Below are 20,653 nucleotides of genomic sequence, written 5' to 3' on the forward strand. Positions count from 1 at the left end.
TTCACCACCTATTCAGACACCCCCACCACCTACATGGAACACCTTACATTCACAATATCCAATATAGCCAACTTGTGCTTGGGCAGATCCTTCCTATACAGACCACCAGTACCCTACATCCGTTTTGCCAGCGATATCACAGATTTCGTCACACACCTCATCATCAGCACTAGCCCCTTCATCCTCCAAAACGGCCTTAACTTTCACCTAGAAGATCACACCAACCCAAACTCTATTGCCCTTCCAGAAAACTTTGCAAATCTTCACCTAACTCAGCACGTTTATCGAACCCACCCACACCGCCAGACACCTATTGGCCCTGATTTTCTTCTGAGCCAGGAAGATAATAGTCAACAAGCCATTAACTATGACTGGGACAGACCATGCCCTTATCAGTTTCAGCATACCAATCCTTCACCTCCACAGACCTTCCACCACCGGAACCACTAAATGCAGCTGGAAAAGCATCACAGAAAAGAAGTGGGCTTCCCCCCTCTCCGCGCACTGACTCGAGCACCTCAGCAACTTACCACGAGCCATCAACAACCACAACAGTTCAGTCATGTCATGCGCCGACACCCTGGCTCCCTTCAACCGTAACCCAACAGCAAGAGCAGGACCATAGGCCAGCTCGCACACAGAGAAACTCAGACCAACTGGAGTGCAAATGGAGAACAAGTCAAGACACTTCAGATAGCAACACAAAAGGATGATGGACGGAGTGCTGAAACCTTTCAACCACTCACCCCAGTCACAGATCTGGGTTTAATCCATTGTTCCTTAGCTCATCATGCCACCCCAGTTTGGACCCAAACATATGCAAATCAGTCTTGACCCTGTTCACCATGGTAACAGTCCAACCCGAACTGCCAGGCCTGGTCTTCCTTGGACCAGAAACAAGCATCCTGGGAACGGTTTCAGGGTATCACCCTTCATCAGCCAGGCTAACTTGAATCCAGTGGCACAGTGAGCAAGGGACCCACATCTGGGCATACCCTTTCCACTTAGGGAAACATTAGCATTACAAAAGGATGATGGACAGAGTGCCTACACTTTTCAACCACTCACCCCAAGTCACACATCTGGGTTTAATCCATCGTTCTTTTGCTCACCATGCCACCCAAGTTTGGACCCAGCCATATGTAAATCAGTCTTGACTGTGCTCCCGATGGGAGCAGTCCAGCCTGAACTGCCAAGCCAGGTCCTCCCTGGGCAGGATCCAAGCATCCTAGGACCGGTTTCAGGATATCACCCTTCTTTAGCCAGGCTAGCTTGAATCCAGCGGTGCAGCAAGCAAGGAACCCAGATCTGTGACTGGTGGTGAGTGTTTGAAAAGATTCAACACTCCGTCCATCATTTTTTTTGTGATATTGCCAAGACACTTCAGATAAACACATCTTCATATCAGCCCTAAGACACTATTACCACGAATTATGGAACGCCAGGCACACAACTTTTGCAAATTGTATAGATGCCAACATTACTACTATGCAGTACTTCACAACGTTCGCTTGGATTGCCATACTAAGGTCACCATCAATGAAATCTTGAGGTAGCCGTGCAAGAGCAGTGACGGCATGGCATGTATTATTATTTGTAGTGAACTGACCGATCAAGAATCTGATTTTAGAAATGTGTAAGAGTTAACAGACTCATGCAGCCTGTTTGCCAGTGCCTTTGTAAGCACAGTGGACTCCCTGTTTATCAGTGAGATGTAGGAATTGGGGACTATCCAATTTATGGAATGATTGTGATGAATGTCTCTCACAAGCTTGTGGTCAGTATTCCCCTTTAAGCAGATTTTATCCCTATTTCACATGTGGGTAGGCCTCAATGGAGTAAATTTTGAACGTGCTAATGGATAACTATTAGGTTGCGTGGTCTTCCCTGACTGAAATGTTCAATGCTAATTGATAAACTTATCTGCTGAGATGTCCATTGCCTTTGAGTCTCTCAGTGCAGAAATTAACATCCTTGTGAGGTGAATCACTGAGACTGTGAGGCTGATTTGCTTGCTTTTGTGGTACACTGTATGTAATGATTAAATCTCATTGTTTCTCTAACTTTACGACAACTACTATGTACTCAGCCAGTACAGCAGCTCCCTGTGTTATCTCCTTGCAAATAAATGTATCTTTGGGACTTTAAGGAGTCCATGGCTGCATTAACTACATCTTTGTTTAGAGATACCCTGATTATTTTAAATTCTTGAATAGCATCTTCCTCTCTTGAGATCATGTATTGGTTCTTGAGTTTGAGATCTCGTGTCTCTAGACTGGTGGTTTCCCACATTCTTTGCTTTTGTTTATAAGGTGTGCCATAACCTTCGACCAGAACATCTAAAACACCTTTCAGACGTTTGACATGGATCGACTAACCCCCATCTTCAAGTAAATGTAGCAGTCAGCTTTGTCTTTGAGAAATTCAACTAAGCATGCATTTGTTAGCAACCAGGAATTACAACACCATGTCTTTAAAGCGATTGTATAGACCTATCAGTCTCAGAATTCCACTGGGGAGTGGTCCGATAGAACCAGCTCCTGTATATTTGCACCTGTTACAATGTCTGGAGAAGAGCCTTGGCCTAGCTAAATAAAATCTCCATTATTTGGCAGCTAACAGAGTCCGGCTGTTGTGTGTTGCATGTCTTGTGCCATAAATGGTGATGTCACTGCTCATTGCCCGTTTATAGTCCCCACCAGTGACAGTTGAGCTCATGAGGGCTCGCTTATGCAATTGGAAGCATAATGTCAAGAAAGCTGCATATTAGTGAAGGAGGTGCATAGGGTTTATGGAGCTTCCATGTCCGACACCCGAAGACCTTCAGCACATTTAATGGGCCCATTGTATGTGACTACTTGTTGCTAAAGCCTTTCTTAAATACGATTGTGGACTCTCCTCAGTACACTTGTAAATGTCACCTGGAGCACTCTTGAGAGCCATATCTACATAGGAATGTGGATCTTTTGCAACATTGATATTTCTAGGGAGTAGTTCCATTGATACTATTGATGTCCTGCTTAATGAATCTGAATTGGGCCGAAGTATTATCCAAACCTGGCAATCAGTCATTATCAGCACAATTAGGTGTTGATAGATATATCAGTGAACAAGCAAAACCAAACACAAGTCAACCTGAAAACTCCAATTCCAGCTATCCTTTGTCTTAAATGTGTGACCAGCAAGCAACTTGCCTCCCTGTCTAAACCATCTTACCAGGAACTTAGAGCGAGAAAACATAGTCAGATTTCTCAAAACCGTCCTTACAGACAGTAGTTGGGCTACCAGTATTACTCTGCAATATCCCAGAAAACGTATGTGCAAAATTATTTTTTTCTAGTGAATCAAAACCTGGGTACAGACTGGATTGATCTATTCACAATTCAGGTTACCTTGATCCTAGCCCATATAAAACAGACCTTTAAGAGCACTTATTTCCTTGAAAAGTTTCAAGTGTAATCTCTAATGTAACAGTTAACTTAATCCCGTTTACTTTTACTGGTTAATTTAATTGCTATTCTGATAGACCCTATTTTAATCCCTGATACTTAATTTCAGTGTAAAGGAACTAATACAGTTTCACAATTTTCATGGCTACCTTTGAATGTATTGTATATTCTTAATCTCTATATTGTTTTGCATTTTTCATGAATAAGCATGTACAAGTAGTCCTGACACCTTGTGCACTACTACACCTTGAGTTCAGCACATCTACCAAAGTTAAGGGTACGTTAGGTTTGAACTGAACACCTGTCTTTGAATAGCTGAGTAGTGGTGTTTTGGTGGCTTGTATAGAGCGTCTGTTTTTCCTCTATTCTGGCAGGTGGCATCCACCGACTCCACCCAGTCAGCATGTGGATAAGTTGTTACTTTTTGTTTTGGTTTTAGTTTTATTTGTTTTTATATTTTTTGAGAGCCACCTGTTTATTTCTCTGCTGCATCATGAGTAGTCTTGTCTCCCATGTACATCCCTTCATAGCCCTTTACGCCAACCGTTTTATGATGCTAAACGTTCTGTGCTGTCACTTGAAGATGATAGAAAAAAGCACAGGATCAACCCCTAGTTTGCCCAATCAATGGAACCTGGGCATACAGACACAAAGGACAAATGATTTTATGGGTCTCACTTAGACGTACTCGTGAGGGAAAAGCACATATCGATGTTTGATCATCCACAACAATACCACTTTATTGTGTTTCATAAAAGGTTCTGAATAATATATTAAAGGTATAGAGTGTTCTTATTTGCCACACAAAGTATGTATTATTTTTATGATTGTATACAAACATGTTTTAGGATGGCAACATGCAGGACTTAAGCACACACAATTCATGTACAGTCCTTCAAAAAAAATAGCCCTCAAAGTTCAATGGTGTTACTTGTTCAGTCTTTGTTTTCACTGCCCACTGCCATCATGTGTTTCGTTGATTGAGCACCTTACCCCACGACTTTCTCAGGGCTAGAACAAAACAAACCTCTATTTTACTTAAGCCACAAAATGTTCCTGACAGAATCTTAACACTTAGCCTCAGCAAAAAAAAAAAAAAAAACACACACACCCTTCCCTCATGAAGACCCATGCACCATTTCCATGATATACAAGTTAAATGAAAATGATCAATATACATGATTAGATATCCTCTCATAGTGCCATTGTCACTAAAACATATGAACTTGCACCATAACCAACGTGGTGTGTATATCACTTCTACATTCACCCTAATTCATAGTAGAGAACAAATCATGCTGAAAAGCACAAGTGGACTGCCAAATAAATTACATGCATGTTTATTTGTGCCACATACTCATTGCCCCTCCGTCAGAATCAGTTCTGTGTTACCTGATCTATATAACCCACAATCAGGCCAACAAATATGCATAAATACCTGGAACTTGTTATATGTATCTGTAACAAAAACACATGAGTTACTGTGCTTTTACACCTATGAGCACTGCGCCATCTGCACCTTATTAATAGATTATTCAGCACCTTTTGTAAAAGACAATAAAGTTGTATTGTTGTGAATGATCAAACATTGTTATGTATTTTTACCTATTGAGGACATTTAAGTGATTCCCACGGAACCATTCACTTGAAGATGATGCAGACGTTAGGCCAGTACTTCTAGTTGTCAGAAATCCCATTTCAGGTGTCATTTTTTTCACTTGGATGGTTATTCCTTCAACTAAGGGTACATATTACCCTCTTCGTATTCTTAGTGTTTCTTGACTTGTTGGATTTCTACTAGGGGAAGCCATCTTTGGACACCCCTAACCTCACATTTCGCACTCCTTCCCACAAGACACAGGTAATCAGGCCCTTCCTTTGAATTGTTTTTTATTTGGCAAAAGATTGTGCAACCAGAGCACTGTCTCTCCTCCCCTTATCTCCTAGACTCTATTCCCTCTCCTCCAGGTGAAAGTCAGAGAGTTCAAAGACATCTTCTCTTTTAAGGTATAGGACCAGAAGCCCTGCCTCTTGACCTTCCCTTTAAAGCCATCCGTTCCTAAATCCCTTCCTTCTTCTAATTAGATTCCTTTTACTGTATGACCTTGCTGCTAACACTACCCCTTGCGAGTATCTCTTGCTCTTGAGTGGACTTGATAAATAATTTCTTTTAGTGGTCCTGTAAAGATTTTAATGCAGTGCAGGGTGTCGGCTGCTGGTGTGACATGTCTAGATAACACTAATGGAGTATTTACCCTGAATGCCTGTAATCAATGCATACTGTAGTCCTATGTGTATGATGAACAGTGAAGATCCAGACAATGCAGATAGAAAATAATAACCACATCCCAGCAGCAGTTTCAAGAAAGTAAATCTTATCTGCCCTCAAAATTAAATGAAGCAAAATCCACTACAAGACATGATGGGGTGTTGGCCAGTATCAACGTTTCGGAGCTGCTGTCTATCAGGCTTCCATATTTTCCTTTATACTTTTAAAAGGACTCTATAAAGTTAAGCTCTAGTAGCTAACGTTTCACCAGAGAAATAATTGTAAATCTGACTTAGCTATTTTTAAAACGAACAAGAAATAAAAATAAGGAAATAAAAGCTTTAAGTTTTACTGTGTCCTTTATTTAAACATGAAGGTTTTAAGAAGGAGCTATATGTTGAAACGTGAGGAGCGAGCCCTTGACTGCAGAAAATGTGGTTCCACTGAAATTTAGTGGTCGTTTTGATTACAACATTGAATTTGTCTTTTTTCAGAATTGTAATTTATTCCCTTTTTATTATTGTATTTAGGAGGCACAGAAATTGTTACTGAGAGTGACTTTCACAATGGCCATTCTGTGGGATTAATTGAACAGGGGGCTCTTGGAAGAATCCAGAGAGAGAAAATGGTTTATATGACTGTTAAGGATTCCTGTCATGAAGATGAAGAAATCGGTAAGTTGCACTCCTGTAGTGAAAGCTATGCTGTTTACTGTGAGGTTTAAGTCTGTTGTATTGTACATTATGGATCGTCCCTGACAAATCATGCAATAGAGAATGAAGGTGGTCTCCTCTGCACCAGTCCAGAGGAGTTGTGACTTCCAACCAGAAGACCAACAAAGAACCCGGCCCAGATGCCATTACAGTGCCTCCTCACAGCATGGCATTTGAGGGAGGAGCTCTCCTTCAGACTTGTAGGACACGGCACATTACAACTGCTGACACCAGCCGGTGTCTCAACTGCAAGGAACTCCTTCAGATATTTGAAAATGGCTTATTCAGGATGTAATTGTTTGCTTATAAAGCTGAATTGTGAAGAATTGTGAGAGTTAGGAGGAGCTTTAGGACTCTACTACCTATTCACTATCTTGCCCATTTACCCCAGCAATGTAATGCTGTCGGGGAAGTTAGTTTTTGGAGCTGAGGCCCCAGGGGAACTTAATGTAGTGGCCACGACAAGGTTCTGTTTTAGCATTGGTGGCGATGCTCCTACGGATTACCACCCTTTCTCACTGTACACAGTTTACAGTTGTTTTATGGGCATGTTTTCTTTAGTCTTTTGGTAGGCACATGTGGCTGAATTTCCCATTTGCCTTGACCACGCTACAAGCATCCTTGCTTCTATGTTAATTGTGGGCAAATTGTTTTTCTTTTTATTTATACTGTGTTTCGTATCTCTTTTGTCACCCTTGTTTCCCTTTTCTGGCCAGTATCTGAAAGCACAAAGCAAGTGAGCCCGTGTAGGGAGCTGCAAAGTATAGTTATGCAGCTAAAAAAAATCGAATAATTGTACCCTTAGTGAGATAGATCTGTTGATAGAAGAGCTTGAATCTGTCATTGGTACCAAAAGTCAACATAATGAGTCTCAGGGTGGCCCGGATGGGAAGTCAAAGCATAGTACACAAACCCTTCCTGATCTCTTTAAAAATAAAGCGGTTAGGAAATCAACAAGAAGGGCTCCTCTTGCACCAGGCCTTGCTCAGTCCACTTGCTCCTAACTGCAAGTGAGCTCTGTTCCCTTCTGTGTACCCTGTGCAGTCATATCCTATAACAAGCGCTTCCTGCCCCTTCAAGACAAATCAAAATCCCCATTTGCTTTTGACGTTTACTGTGAGGTGACAGGCCCTGCAGCCCTGCTAGAACCATCTCCCCCCCTCCCCCCTAGATCTGGATATTCCCACAATATTAATCAAGGATTTGAGGACATAGATAAGGGGGCTCAAGGCTATGATATTCTATCATGAATGATGAAGTAATTGTTAGCAGCTAAGGAAAAAAGTAACACTAGAACCTTAAATGACATAAGAAGCTATGAGAAAAAGGTGTAGGAGAATCCCCCAAAACTGCCTCTATCAAGTAGCACCATGGGGGGATTTAAATAACCTCAAGAAAGGCAAGATAGAGGAACTGCTCAGAACACTGTAAGAGTGGAGCTCCCTGGAAAATTTAGCATCATGAGGAAGTTGGATGATTATGGGACACACAATTCGGGCAATGATAACACAAGGATAGGATTGCCAGGGAACAACGATTGGCACCAGAGCAATATAATGATTATAGGGGCTTTTTACCATGCCCCCAAATTTACATGGTAAATGTACCCAAACTCCCCTCCCACTTAAGAAGTGACGGTGCAGATTCATCAAAGAACAAGGTTACACATTGGATACAACACATGAGGGGCCAAAGATCAATTATTAGGAGTGACATTCCTAGCACCAAAACCTGCACTGCACAGAACCGAAATTTTGACTGCATTGAATTAATTTTTGCAAACAGATTAGCAGACAGCCTGGTGGCATTTGGCGCTTGGATTAGCCCCTCCAAAAGGTTCCAGTATTCAATTCAAATATCAATGGGCAAGAGATCAGCAGATTAGTGTCTCACAAAATCTTCACACCATGTAGCTCATCATTCCCTATTGGGGGAAATTGATTGACAGTGCAGGATGAACACCATGTCTTCATCTGTTTGTCCGGCTCCACTAGAGCCTACCTGCAGAACGCCATGAGATAACCTGAGCAGACGGTTATTAGTACCAAGGCAGTTTGATATCACTGCAATAACAGACTCCAGTTTGAATACCAGCTCCCTCAATGTACTGGAAATTATCGATTCACATAACATTCAGGAAATTGCTATTAATACATATAATAATAATATAGTTTCCTAGGTAGAACCCTGTTTAACTAAAATGATACCCACATCTGAAGTGTCTGCTAAGGTTACTGTTGTTTCCTGGAAAGTATCAGGTTTTAAGTCTAAATTTGCCCTGACAGACTGGAACAACTATATACAGAAATGTAACATCGGCCTATTCCAAGAAACATATTTTCTAACACCCAGTGTGTTAGGCCGGGTATATGAACCAATGTATTCCAGCCAATTGCAGTCTTTTAGAGGGTCTGTTTGGAGGGCTATTAAAATGGATTCAAGCTCCTCTTAATTGTACAATCCGGCAGTTAGCTATCAACTCTCCAGACGTTCTAGGAATCCAAATAAGGACCCACAAGAACCTCATTGCAGACATCCATAACATCTTCCAAGAGAGATCAAGAGAAGCAAACTGTCAAACGTACAGATGTTTTAGAAATACTGAGACAGGAGGAAGTGCCACTTGCATCTTATCAGGTGATTTTAACGGTACATTTGAACTCCTGAAAAGGGAAGAAATTAATCTAACAAATTTAAAGATGAGGTGTGGGCTATACCTCCACTAGATTTAGCCCCTGTAAAAAAGGTGGACACAGTCCTGCAAGCGAAGGCCTTAACCTTAGATCTTCAGCTCAGAGCAACTAATGGTAGAACCAAGTCAGATAAAAGAGAGGCATTCATTTATTATAAACCTAATTGTGAGAGTTGCATCAACTATATCTTGGTCGACCTTAGGCTGTTGAACAATATGGAGGACATAGTAGTCCAGAAAAGAACTGAGAGTGACCATAATCCTCTGTCTTAGTATGTTCTCACTTTGTGGGAGGTTGCCTCCTGACCCTCTCCCACGCTGTACAACATTGGAAGTTGAGTCTACAAATGACAAACACTGCCTCATGTGGCACTAACTAGCTGCACAGCATGGCACATTATTTCTCATTAACCTTGATCTACAAGATGCCATACTTAGCGTTGATGCCATAGAGTCTGAGGACGATGACATTAAGAAACCAAAATGCATACTTTCAGGCTTCTTTGATCTCATTGCATCGTATTTTATAGTTCCTGCTTCCCATCCTAGAAAGAGCCCATATATTTTCATCAGATGATTTAACAAGTAGTGCAGGCAGGCCACAAATGGCTATTTCTGGCTGTAAGATCAGAGGACTTGGGCTTAATAAGAGCTCTAAGGAAAGTATATAAGCAAGTCTATCACAAAGCTAAAAGGGACTGGGATGAAAAGATGTGGAGGTATCCAAAGGAAACATGTTCAGATAAAGACTGAAGTAAATTCTAGTCCCTGGCCACCTGGGGAGGGGGGTAATGGGACTGCACCCCACACAACTTACCATGTTTTGCCTCTTGACTGGTCTAATCATTTTAAAGCTTTGTACACTGATGAATCACAAATCGGTATATTTGGTGCAAAGCACTTACTTGAACCCCAAAAGATTGATTACTTGTTATTCAATCTAAGTGACATTAAAACTGCCTTAGATACCATTGTCCATGGCCAGGCCCCAAGGCTGAATGGCATACCAGGGCACATCTTCATCATGAAAAAGATAATTTGTCTGCTATAACTTATCACTGTCCAATTCAGTTGCTAGAGGAGCACCAATTCCCAGCTCTACAAGATGGGAGATACTAAGGGCCAGATGTAGCAAGCAGTTTTGCCCATTCTGTGTCTATGGGAAAATGTGTTCGTACATATGGCCCTAACTATCTACAAATCAATAGCTACTAATTGATTGTGTACAAAAGGTATTCTGATGGTGGTACTCGAAAAAAACCAGGACTGAATTGATGAAAAAGAAATACTAACTATGTTACAGGCTGGATTTAGGAATAAAACTGCAATTTAGACCAGGATTTCTAGTTCTTGCTTTTGTACTGAAAAATTGTGTTAATCGGCAGAGGCCACCTATGTGTGGCCTATGCTGATTTGAAATCTGCCTGTGATTTGGTCCGTCAGCAAAAACTATGGTATGTACTTTGTGTTATGGGAATGCCTCCTGATATTTTATCTATTGTCATCCGCTTTGATGAGGGCATCTTTGCCAGAATACTGTGGGGCGAGCAGGGACAGCTTACGGATCAAATTCCCATCTACAAGGCTGGCCGGCAAGGATGTGCATTAGCTCCCACACTGTTATCTTATACTTGGTAATGACGTAGTACTCTTACTATCTCTACAATCCTCTGACACACCTTCTCTAGCCAAGGCAAAAATACCCAAATTACTCTTTGCTGATGACACCTTAGTAGTGTCTCAATCCCCAGGTGGGCTACAACGTTTGTTGAATCATTTCGAGGAACATTGGTATTTATGTGGCCTGGAGGTTAATACAGCAAAGACTAAATTCATGACCATCAACCAACACAAAACCTGTAGGGGAAGGCTGACACTGGGAGGAGTTGAGCTAGAAAAGTGGATGCCTATGATTATCTGAGAATCAAGTTATCTATTGACATGACATAGAAGGCACATGTTGATAAAAATGACTCTGAAACATAGACAAATTGTAGGCGCTACTTTGAAAGATCATCACACGTTACAGATCTGAGTCGAAGGCCGTGGGCTTTAGCTCTACAGAGAAGAACTCTGGGGCTTTCATAGTCTTATCTATGTGACTAGTTCATAGCACAATGTTTTGAGGAAGTTGGTTCTCCTCCCACACTGACATAGCCCTTAAAATTAGATATGAGGAAGAAATCGATCCATGATAGAGCCAGACTACGACCACTCCTGTTCCGGAGGAGATTACGGTCAACTCCTGAACCAGTTCTTTGTGGAAAGCCCTGCAAGAAGTATTTAAGCATGATAGATTCCACAAAATAGGGTGGCTCAATAACGTCAAAAAGCTGCCATATATCTTGGGGTTGCAAGAGGCGTGGGATTCCACTACTTTGGAGTCCATTCCCTATAAAGAAAAAATAAAGTAATTTTACTGGTTATGGATATCGCAGAGTGATGCCTTTGAACAGTATCTGGTTATCATCACACATACTATTGACAGGAAGCTATATACGCAATTTATATTTGACCCACCGCCTTATGTAGAATTTACAGCCAAATGGTTTACAACGCCCGCAACATCCATGCTATGCCCAGCTTTTAAAAGTTCCAGTGAAACTGTAGCTCTTGTCTTATTTACCTGCATAGCTTAGTCTCGTCCACAGTCCATCAAGCCGGTCTGCAGACAGATGGGCAAGCGGAATTATGTGGGCACCTTCGGAATATTAAAATCTGATCCTAGACCTCTTTATGCTTGCTTAGTTGCCAAATTACTGGGCAGGATGTGGATCAAAAGGAGGAAAGCCGCATCACCTTAGATATAGTGATAGTTGTTTTAGCTGTCACTGAATTTATTCAAGGAAGGGAGTAAACTTCCCAAGCGCAACTCTGCTTTTAACTTACAGCTGTTGAAATTTTCGATGTAAGGCTTTCATTATTTACAACTAGAAGATGCATAAAGCTATTGTACAAGGTTTTAATACACTGCATTTTGCACCTTATTGCGGAGTTTGCACGTAGCACTTTTAATATTGTCAAGGAAGTATTAACATGCTATTATGACAAACGCACCTAGCTGGTTCTTTATGATATATATATATATATATGTTCGATGGCATGTGTAGCTGCAGATACACATGCTGTGCACAGTCCGCCGTCTGGTGTTGGGCTCGGAGTGTTACAAGTTGTTTTTCTTCGAAGAAGTCTTTTCGAGTCACGAGACCGAGGGACTCCTCCCATTTCGATTCCATTGCGCATGGGCGTCGACTCCATCTTAGATTGTTTTTTTTCCGCCATCGGGTTCGGACGTGTTCCTTTTCGCTCCGTGTTTCGGGTCGGAAAGTTAGTTAGAATCTCGGAAAAAAACGTCGGTATTGTTTGCGTTCGGTATCGGGTTAGTTACAACAAATCGACACCGAATTTTGAAGAGCTCCAGTGGCCCTTCGGGGTTTTTTCGATCCCCCGTCGGGGTCTGGTCGGCCCGGCCACATGCAACTTCCAGGCTGATGGAACGGACCCCATTCCGCTTCTGCCCAAAATGCCATAACAAGTATCCGTATACGGATCAGCATCTGGTCTGTAACTTGTGCTTGTCCCCCGAGCACAAGGAGGATACTTGTGAAGCCTGTCGAGCGTTTCGGTCGAGGAAGACGCTGAGAGACCGAAGAGCCAGGAGACTACAAATGGTGTCCACGCCGACAGGTCAAGAACGTTTCGAGGAGGAAGAAGAAGCTTTCTCCATCCACGAGTCGGATTCTGAAGAACTCGACACCGAAGAAACAACCAAAACCGTGAGTAAGACGTCGAAAATAAAGACTCACGAGAAGTCCACAAAAGCCCAGGGGACGCCACCGCCAACAGGCCATGGCTTAACCCGAACACTAGGTGACCGATCCAAGGCACCGAAAAAGGGCATGCTGGTGTCGAAGTCATCCGACTCCGGTCGAGATACCGCCACACAGCAACCTCGGAGCCGAGACAGCGGCTCCGAGAAACTTCGGCACAGAGACAGCGGCACCGAAGAATTTTGGCACCGAGACACCACGCCGAAACCAAAGAAGGTTTCTTCGGAGCCTAAAAAGACTTCCAAAAAGGTTTCGGTTTCGAAACATCCAGCCTCGGAGCCGAAAACTAGTTCCTATACAGAGGAACAAGGGTTAACCTCCTAATTACATAGATTTGGAGAGGAGCTTCAAGCTGTAGAGCCTGACTACACGCAAAGAAGGCTTCATATTCATGAGGACACAGGGAAGATAACCACTCTTCCCCCAATCAGAATAAAAAGGAAACTTGCCTTTCAACAAGGGGACAAGCAACCACAGGCAAAGGTGGCAAAGAAAACAACCCCACCACCATCAACACATGCATCACCAGCAACAACTCCACCGCTGGTGCACTCACCAGCTCACACCACAATGAGTCAGGATGATCCCGATGCATGGGACCTTTACGATGCTCCAGTGTCTGACAACAGCCCAGACTCCTATCCTACAAAACCCTCACCACCTTAGGACAGTACATCCTACACACAGGTGGTCGCAAGGGCAGCCGAATTTCACAACGTCACCTTACATTCTGAACCAATTGAGGATGACTTTCTCTTTAACACCCTATCCTCCCCCCATAGCCAGTACCAAAGCCTTCCCATGCTCCCAGGAATGCTAAGACATTCAAAACAAATATTTAAGGATCCAGTTAAAGGCAGAGCCATAACTCCAAGGGTGGAGAAAAAGTACAAGCCACCGCCAACAGATCCAATCTATATTACAACACAACTAACACCAGACTCAGTAGTTGTCGGGGCAGCTCGTAAGAGAGCCAACTCTCATACCTCAGGAGACGCACCACCTCCAGCAAAGGGGAGCCGCAAATTTGATGCTGCGGGAAAAAGGGTTGCAGCACAAGCAGCAAATCAATGGCGTATTGCCAATTCACAAGCACTTTTGGTAAGATACGACAGAGCTCATTGGTATGAAATGCAACATTTCATCGAACATTTACCCAAGGAGTTCCAAAAAAGAGCGCAACAGGTGGTTGGTGCGGCGAGTGCCGTATCTTCGGACTCGTGTTTCTGGCTATTTGGCCGTCATCAGCGAAGAGCAACGTGTAGCTGGCGGGGTTGCTTGAAATGCCGCCTTGAAAGTATTCACAGGTTTAAGTACCACTCAAGAAGGCGCACAGGTGCTTCACCCGAGCTCGTCAGCTCAGAGGCTCACGGGAGCCTTAATTACAACAGTCAAAATGGGGAGCACCCTGTCTTCCATTCCAGCATTTGTGACCCCAAGGCATCATGGTAAATGCAGTCATTAGCACGAATCTCAAATAATCAGATACGGTCTTCCATGGATGCAGCAGATACAGCTGCAAGGACAATAAACACTGCAATCACAATACGAAGGCACGCATGGCTGCGCACTTCAGGGTTCAAGCTGGAAATCCAACAAGCTGTGCTCAATATGCCATTTAATGAACAGCAATTGTTTGGGCCGGAGGTAGACACTGCCATTGAGAAACTCAAAAAAGACACCGATACAGCCAAAGCCATGGGCGCACTCTACTCCCCGCAGAGCAGAGGCACATTTCGGAAAACACCTTTTCGGGGAGGGTTTCGAGGTCAATCCACAGAAACCACAACCTCACAAACAAGACCTAATTACCAGAGTCAATATCAGAGGGGAGGTTTTCGGGGGCAATATAGAGGGGGCCAATTCCCCAAAAATCGAGAAATTCCAAGGCCCCAAAACTCCTCAAAATAAACAGTGACTCACAAGTCACACAACCCCATCACATAACACCTGTGGGGGGAAGACTAAGCCAATTTTACAAACATTGGGAGGAAATAACAACAGACACTTGGGTCTTAGCAATTATCCAGCATGGTTATTGCATAGAATTTCTCCAATTCCCTCCAAACGTCCCACCGAAAACACACAATATGTCAAAACAACATATAGATCTTCTAGGACTAGAAGTTCAAGCATTGCTACAAAAGGACGCAATAGAATTAGTACCAAATCTACAAAAAAACACAGGAGTTTACTCACTGTACTTTCTAATACCCAAAAAGGACAAAACTCTGAGACCAATACTAGATCTTAGAACACTAAATACCTACATCAAATCAGACCACTTTCACATGGTCACGTTACAAGACGTAGTCCCACTACTCAAACAGCAAGACTACATGACAACATTAGATCTAAAAGATTCGTATTTCCATATACCAATACATCCTTCACACAGAAAATACCTAAGGTTCGTATTTCAAGGAATACATTACCAATTCAAAGTGTTGCCATTCGGAATAACAACTGCGCCAAGAGTTTTTACAAAATGCCTGGCAGTAGTAGCTGCACATATCAGAAGGCAGCCAATACATGTGTTCCCGTACTTAGACGACTGGTTAATCAAAACCAACACGCTAAGACAGTGTGCACAACACACAAAATATGTCATACAGACCCTTCACAAGCTAGGTTTCTCCATCAACTACGCGAAGTCACACCTTTTGCCGTGTCAAACACAGCAATACTTAGGAGCGACAATCAACACAGTAAAAGGGATTGCCACTCCAAGTCCACAAAGGGTTCAAACATTTCACAAGGTAATACAGGCCATGTATCCAACACAAAAGATACAAGTCAAAATGATAATGAAACTCCTAGGCATGATGTCTTCATGCATAGCCATTGTCCCAAACGCAAGATTGCACATGCGGCCCTTACAACAGTGCCTAGCATCACAATGGTCACAAGCACAGGGTCAACTTCTAGATCTGGTGTTGATAGACCGCCAAACATACATCTCGGTTCTATGGTGGAACAGTACATATTTAAACCGAGGGCGGCCTTTCCAAGACCCAGTGCCACAATACGTCATAACGACAGATGCTTCCATGACAGGGTGGGGAGCACACCTCAATCAACACAGCATCCAAGGACAATGGGACATACATCAGAGGCAGTTTCACATAAATCACTTGGAACTGTTAGCAGTATTTCTGGCTCTGAAAGCATTTCAACCCATAATAACCCAAAAATACATTCTTGTCAAAACAGACAACATGACAACAATGTATTATCTAAACAAACAAGGAGGGACACACTCGACACAGTTGTGCCTCCTAACACAAAAAATATGGCATTGGGCGATTCACAACCACATTCGCCTAATAGCACAATTTATTCCAGGGATTCAGAACCAGTTGGCAGACAATCTCTCTCGAGATCACCAACAAACCCACGAATGGGAAATTCACCCCCAAATACTAAACAATTACTTTCAAATTTGGGGGACACCTCAAATAGATCTATTTGCAACAAAGGAAAACTCAAAATGCCAAAACTTCGCATCCAGGTACCCACAAGATCAATCCCAAGGCAATGCTCTATGGATGAACTGGTCAGGGATATTTGCGTACGCTTTTCCCCCTCTCCCTCTCCTTCCATATCTAGTAAACAGGTTGAGTCAAAACAAACTCAAACTCATACTAATAGCACCAACATGGGCAAGGCAACCTTGGTACACAACACTACTAGACCTTTCAGTAGTACCTCATGTCAAACTACCCAACAAACCAGATCTGTTAACACAACACAAACAACAGATCAGACATCCAAATCCAGCATCTTTGAATCTAGCAATTTGGCTCCTGAAATCCTAGAATTCGGACACCTAGACCTCACACAGGAATGTATGGAGGTCATAAGACAAGCTAGAAAACCTACCACTAGACACTGCTACGCAAATAAGTGGAAAAGATTTGTGTATTACTGCCACAATAATCAAATTCAGCCATTACACGCATCTCCAATAGTAGGATATTTACTACATTTGCAAAAATCAAATCTAGCTTTCTCTTCCATAAAGATACATCTCACCGCAATATCAGCTTACCTGCAAATTACTCATTCAACTTCACTATTTAGAATACCAGTCATTAAAGCTTTTATGGAAGGCCTAAAGAGAATCATACCACCAAGAACACCACCTGTTCCTTCATGGAACCTCAACATTGTCTTAACAAGGCTCATGGGTCCACCTTTCAAGCCCATGCATTCTTGTGAAATGCAATACTTAACGTGGAAAGTTGCATTTTTGATTGCCATCACATCTCTAAGAAGAGTGAGTGAGATTCAAGCATTTACCATACAAGAACCATTTATTCAAATACATAAAAATAAAGTCGTTCTCAGGACAAATCCAATTTTCTTACCAAAGGTTATCTCACCGTTCCACTTAAATCAAACAGTAGAATTACCAGTGTTCTTCCCACAACCAGATTCTGTAGCTGAAAGAGCACTACATACATTAGACATCAAAAGAGCACTAATGTACTACATTGACAGGACAAAACTAATTAGAAAAACCAAACAACTATTTATTGTCTTTCAAAAACCTCATACAGGAAATCCAATTTCAAAACAAGGCATTGCTAGATGGATAGTTAAGTGTATTCAAACCTGATATCTTAAAGCAAAGAGAGAGCTGCCTATTACACCAAAGGCACACTCAACCAGAAAGAAAGGTGCTACCATGGCCTTTCTAGGAAATATTCCAATGAACAAAATATGTAAGGCAGCAACATGGTCTACGCCTCATACATTTACCAAGCACTACTGTGTAGATGTGTTAACTGCACAACAAGCCACAGTAGGTCAAGCTGTACTAAGAACATTATTTCAAACTACTTCAACTCCTACAGGCTGAACCACCGCTTTTGGGGAGATAACTGCTTACTAGTCTATGCACACCATGTGTATCTGCAGCTACACATGCCATCGAACGGAAAATGTCACTTACCCAGTGAACATCTGTTCGTGGCATTAGTCGCTGCAGATTCACATGCGCCCACCCGCCTCCCCGGGAGCCTGTAGCCGTTTAGAAGTAGATCTTCAGCATTTGTACATTTGTAAATATATTACTTTAACCTTTATTATATACATACGTATTCATTCCATTGCATGGGCACTATTACTAGCATACACAACTCCTACCTCACCCTCTGTGGGGAAAACAATCTAAGATGGAGTCGACGCCCATGCGCAATGGAATCGAAATGGGAGGAGTCCCTCGGTCTCGTGACTCGAAAAGACTTATTCGAAGAAAAACAACTTGTAACACTCCGAGCCCAACACCAGATGGCGGACTGTGCACAGCATGTGAATCTGCAGCGACTAATGCCACGAACAGATGTACACTGGGTAAGTGTCATTTTCCATATATATATATATATATATATATATATATATATATATAATATTTTTTACATATATCAAATGTTATTCAATTATATTTGCAAAACGTTTATGGCAGGCACATGTTGCTGAAATAAAGTTATTTACAAATACATATAAATACATTCTTCCACAAAATTGTATGAATAATTTGAAGGGGACAAAGTGCTGTTCCACACATCATATTCCTTCAAATGGCAAATGATTCTGCATCTATTCATAATATTTATCATAAAACAGTACTGCTATATCTCCTTCACACAATTATAGTATTCATTTTTTTTTTTTATAATTCTTTTTATTGGCATCAACAGCTGCTCACCACAATACATTTTACAGTCAAAATGGGGAGCACCCTGTCTTCCATTCCAGCATTTGTGACCCCAAGGCATCATGGTAAATGCAGTCATTAGCACGAATTTGAATAGAGTTTTGAAAGTTTTTCACCATAAGTTGGTGCGGCGAGTGCCGTATCTTCGGACTCGTGTTTCTGGCTATTTGGCCGTCATCAGCGAAGAGCAACGTGTAGCTGGCGGGGTTGCTTGAAATGCCGCCTTGAAAGTATTCACAGGTTTAAGTACCACTCAAGAAGGCGCCCAGGTGCTTCACCCGAGCTCGTCAGCTCAGAGGCTCACGGGAGCCTTAATTACAACAGTCAAAATGGGGAGCACCCTGTCTTCCATTCCAGCATTTGTGACCCCAAGGCATCATGGTAAATGCAGTCATTAGCACGAATTTGAATAGAGTTTTGAAAGTTTTTCACCATAAGTTGGTGCGGCGAGTGGCGGATCTTCGGACACGTGTTTCTGGCTATTTGGCCGTCATCAGCGAAGAGCAACGTGTAGCTGGCGGGGTTGCTTGAAATGCCGCCTTGAAAGTATTCACAGGTTTAAGTACCACTCAAGAAGGCGCACAGGTGCTTCACCCGAGCTCGTCAGCTGAGAGGCTCACGGGAGCCTTAATTACAACAGTCAAAATGGGGAGCACCCTGTCTTCCATTCCAGCATTTGTGCCCCCAAGGCATCATGGTAAATGCAGTCATTAGCACGAATTTGAACAGTCGGTCCTCCACCACCAGTATGTGTTTCTTCCGTGCATGCTTCAGTTGAAGGTATTGGAAGTCTATCTTTGTCCCTATTATGTAGTCCCCATTATGTATTCCTTTCGTAGGTCCTCTAGGCAGATTAGAGTCCCCGCCCTCCATATGTCCCCCTAGACGGTTAATGTCAATAAGACACCAGCAGAAGAGGACTTTTAAGCTATGGAGTTCGCTAAGCTGATTGCTAGTCTAGAGTGGGGTCATGTCTGTGAGTCTGCCCTCCCATTCCAGGAACCTGGAGGCCTCTCTCCACGCTTGTGCCACTGACTCCGTGTGACTTGGGAGCCGGCCCTCTCTTCTCAGCTCATACAGCACCGACAGGTGCCCTCCCCTTCCCATGGCCGCCCCATCCACTCTTCGGGCCAGTTTGTCCTTATCTGTGAATGCCCACCCATTCACCACTATCAGTTGAGCCACCCAATAGTATGCTTGGATGTTGGGTGTCGCCAGGCCCCTTTGAGTACCCCTTTCTGCAATTTGCCTATTGCAGTTTGAGGGCTGCCCCCATCCCACAGCAGCATGCGCAATTCCCTATTGACCTGGGAGAAGAAGGACGGCAGTATTTTATACAGTGTGTTCTGGAGCACGTATAGCAGCCGTGGCAGGTACATCATTTTAAAAATAGCGCGGCCCATCAGTGATGGCGGCAGTTTCCGCCAGTGCATCACATCCCCATGGAGACGATCAAGTTGTGGGTATAGGTTCCTTTTATGAAATTCCTTGGGGTGCCTTGTTACATATATTCCCAAGTAGGAGAATCCCTCCCTCTCCAGCGGGGCCACACATCTCGCCAGGATGCCCACCTCTCTGCCCGTTAACGGGTAAATTCTTTGATTTCTCCCAGTTTATTTGGTACCCGGAATATGTTCCAAAAATGAGCAACAATCTGTCTGTGGAGCGGCAGGGTTTCGTTAAAAATAGAAGGACGTCGTCAGCAGATAGGGAGATCTTCGCCTCCCACTCTTCACCTTCTGGAATACCCCACACAAGAGGGTCTTGTCGCACCCAAGTGGCCAGCTGCTCTAGTGCCAGAAGAAACAGCCATGGGGACAGTTGGCAGCTCTGTGTCGTGCCCCTATATAGGGCAAAGGCACGAGATGTCACCCCATTGACCCTCACCCGTGCTCACGAGTCGCTGTAGAGCAGTTGAATCCATGTACATATTTGTGGGCCAAAGTCCAATCTTGTTAGGACTGCCCTAAGGTAGGGT

General features: G+C 43.0%; 1 protein-coding gene across 2 annotated transcripts in view; it reads left to right on the plus strand.

The window, feature by feature from the left end:
* ZNF711 (zinc finger protein 711) overlaps positions 1-20,653 on the plus strand; it is a 267,445-nt gene that overhangs the window by 127,354 nt on the left and 119,438 nt on the right. For both annotated transcript variants that reach the window (XM_069212629.1, XM_069212633.1), the window contains exon 5: positions 6,249-6,392. In XM_069212629.1, the coding sequence (XP_069068730.1) occupies positions 6,249-6,392 (144 nt within the window). The remainder of the gene's footprint in view (positions 1-6,248; positions 6,393-20,653) is intronic.

The sequence above is a fragment of the Pleurodeles waltl genome, chromosome 2_1 (genome assembly GCF_031143425.1).
Source record: "Pleurodeles waltl isolate 20211129_DDA chromosome 2_1, aPleWal1.hap1.20221129, whole genome shotgun sequence".
In the NCBI taxonomy this organism is placed as follows: domain Eukaryota; kingdom Metazoa; phylum Chordata; class Amphibia; order Caudata; family Salamandridae; genus Pleurodeles; species Pleurodeles waltl.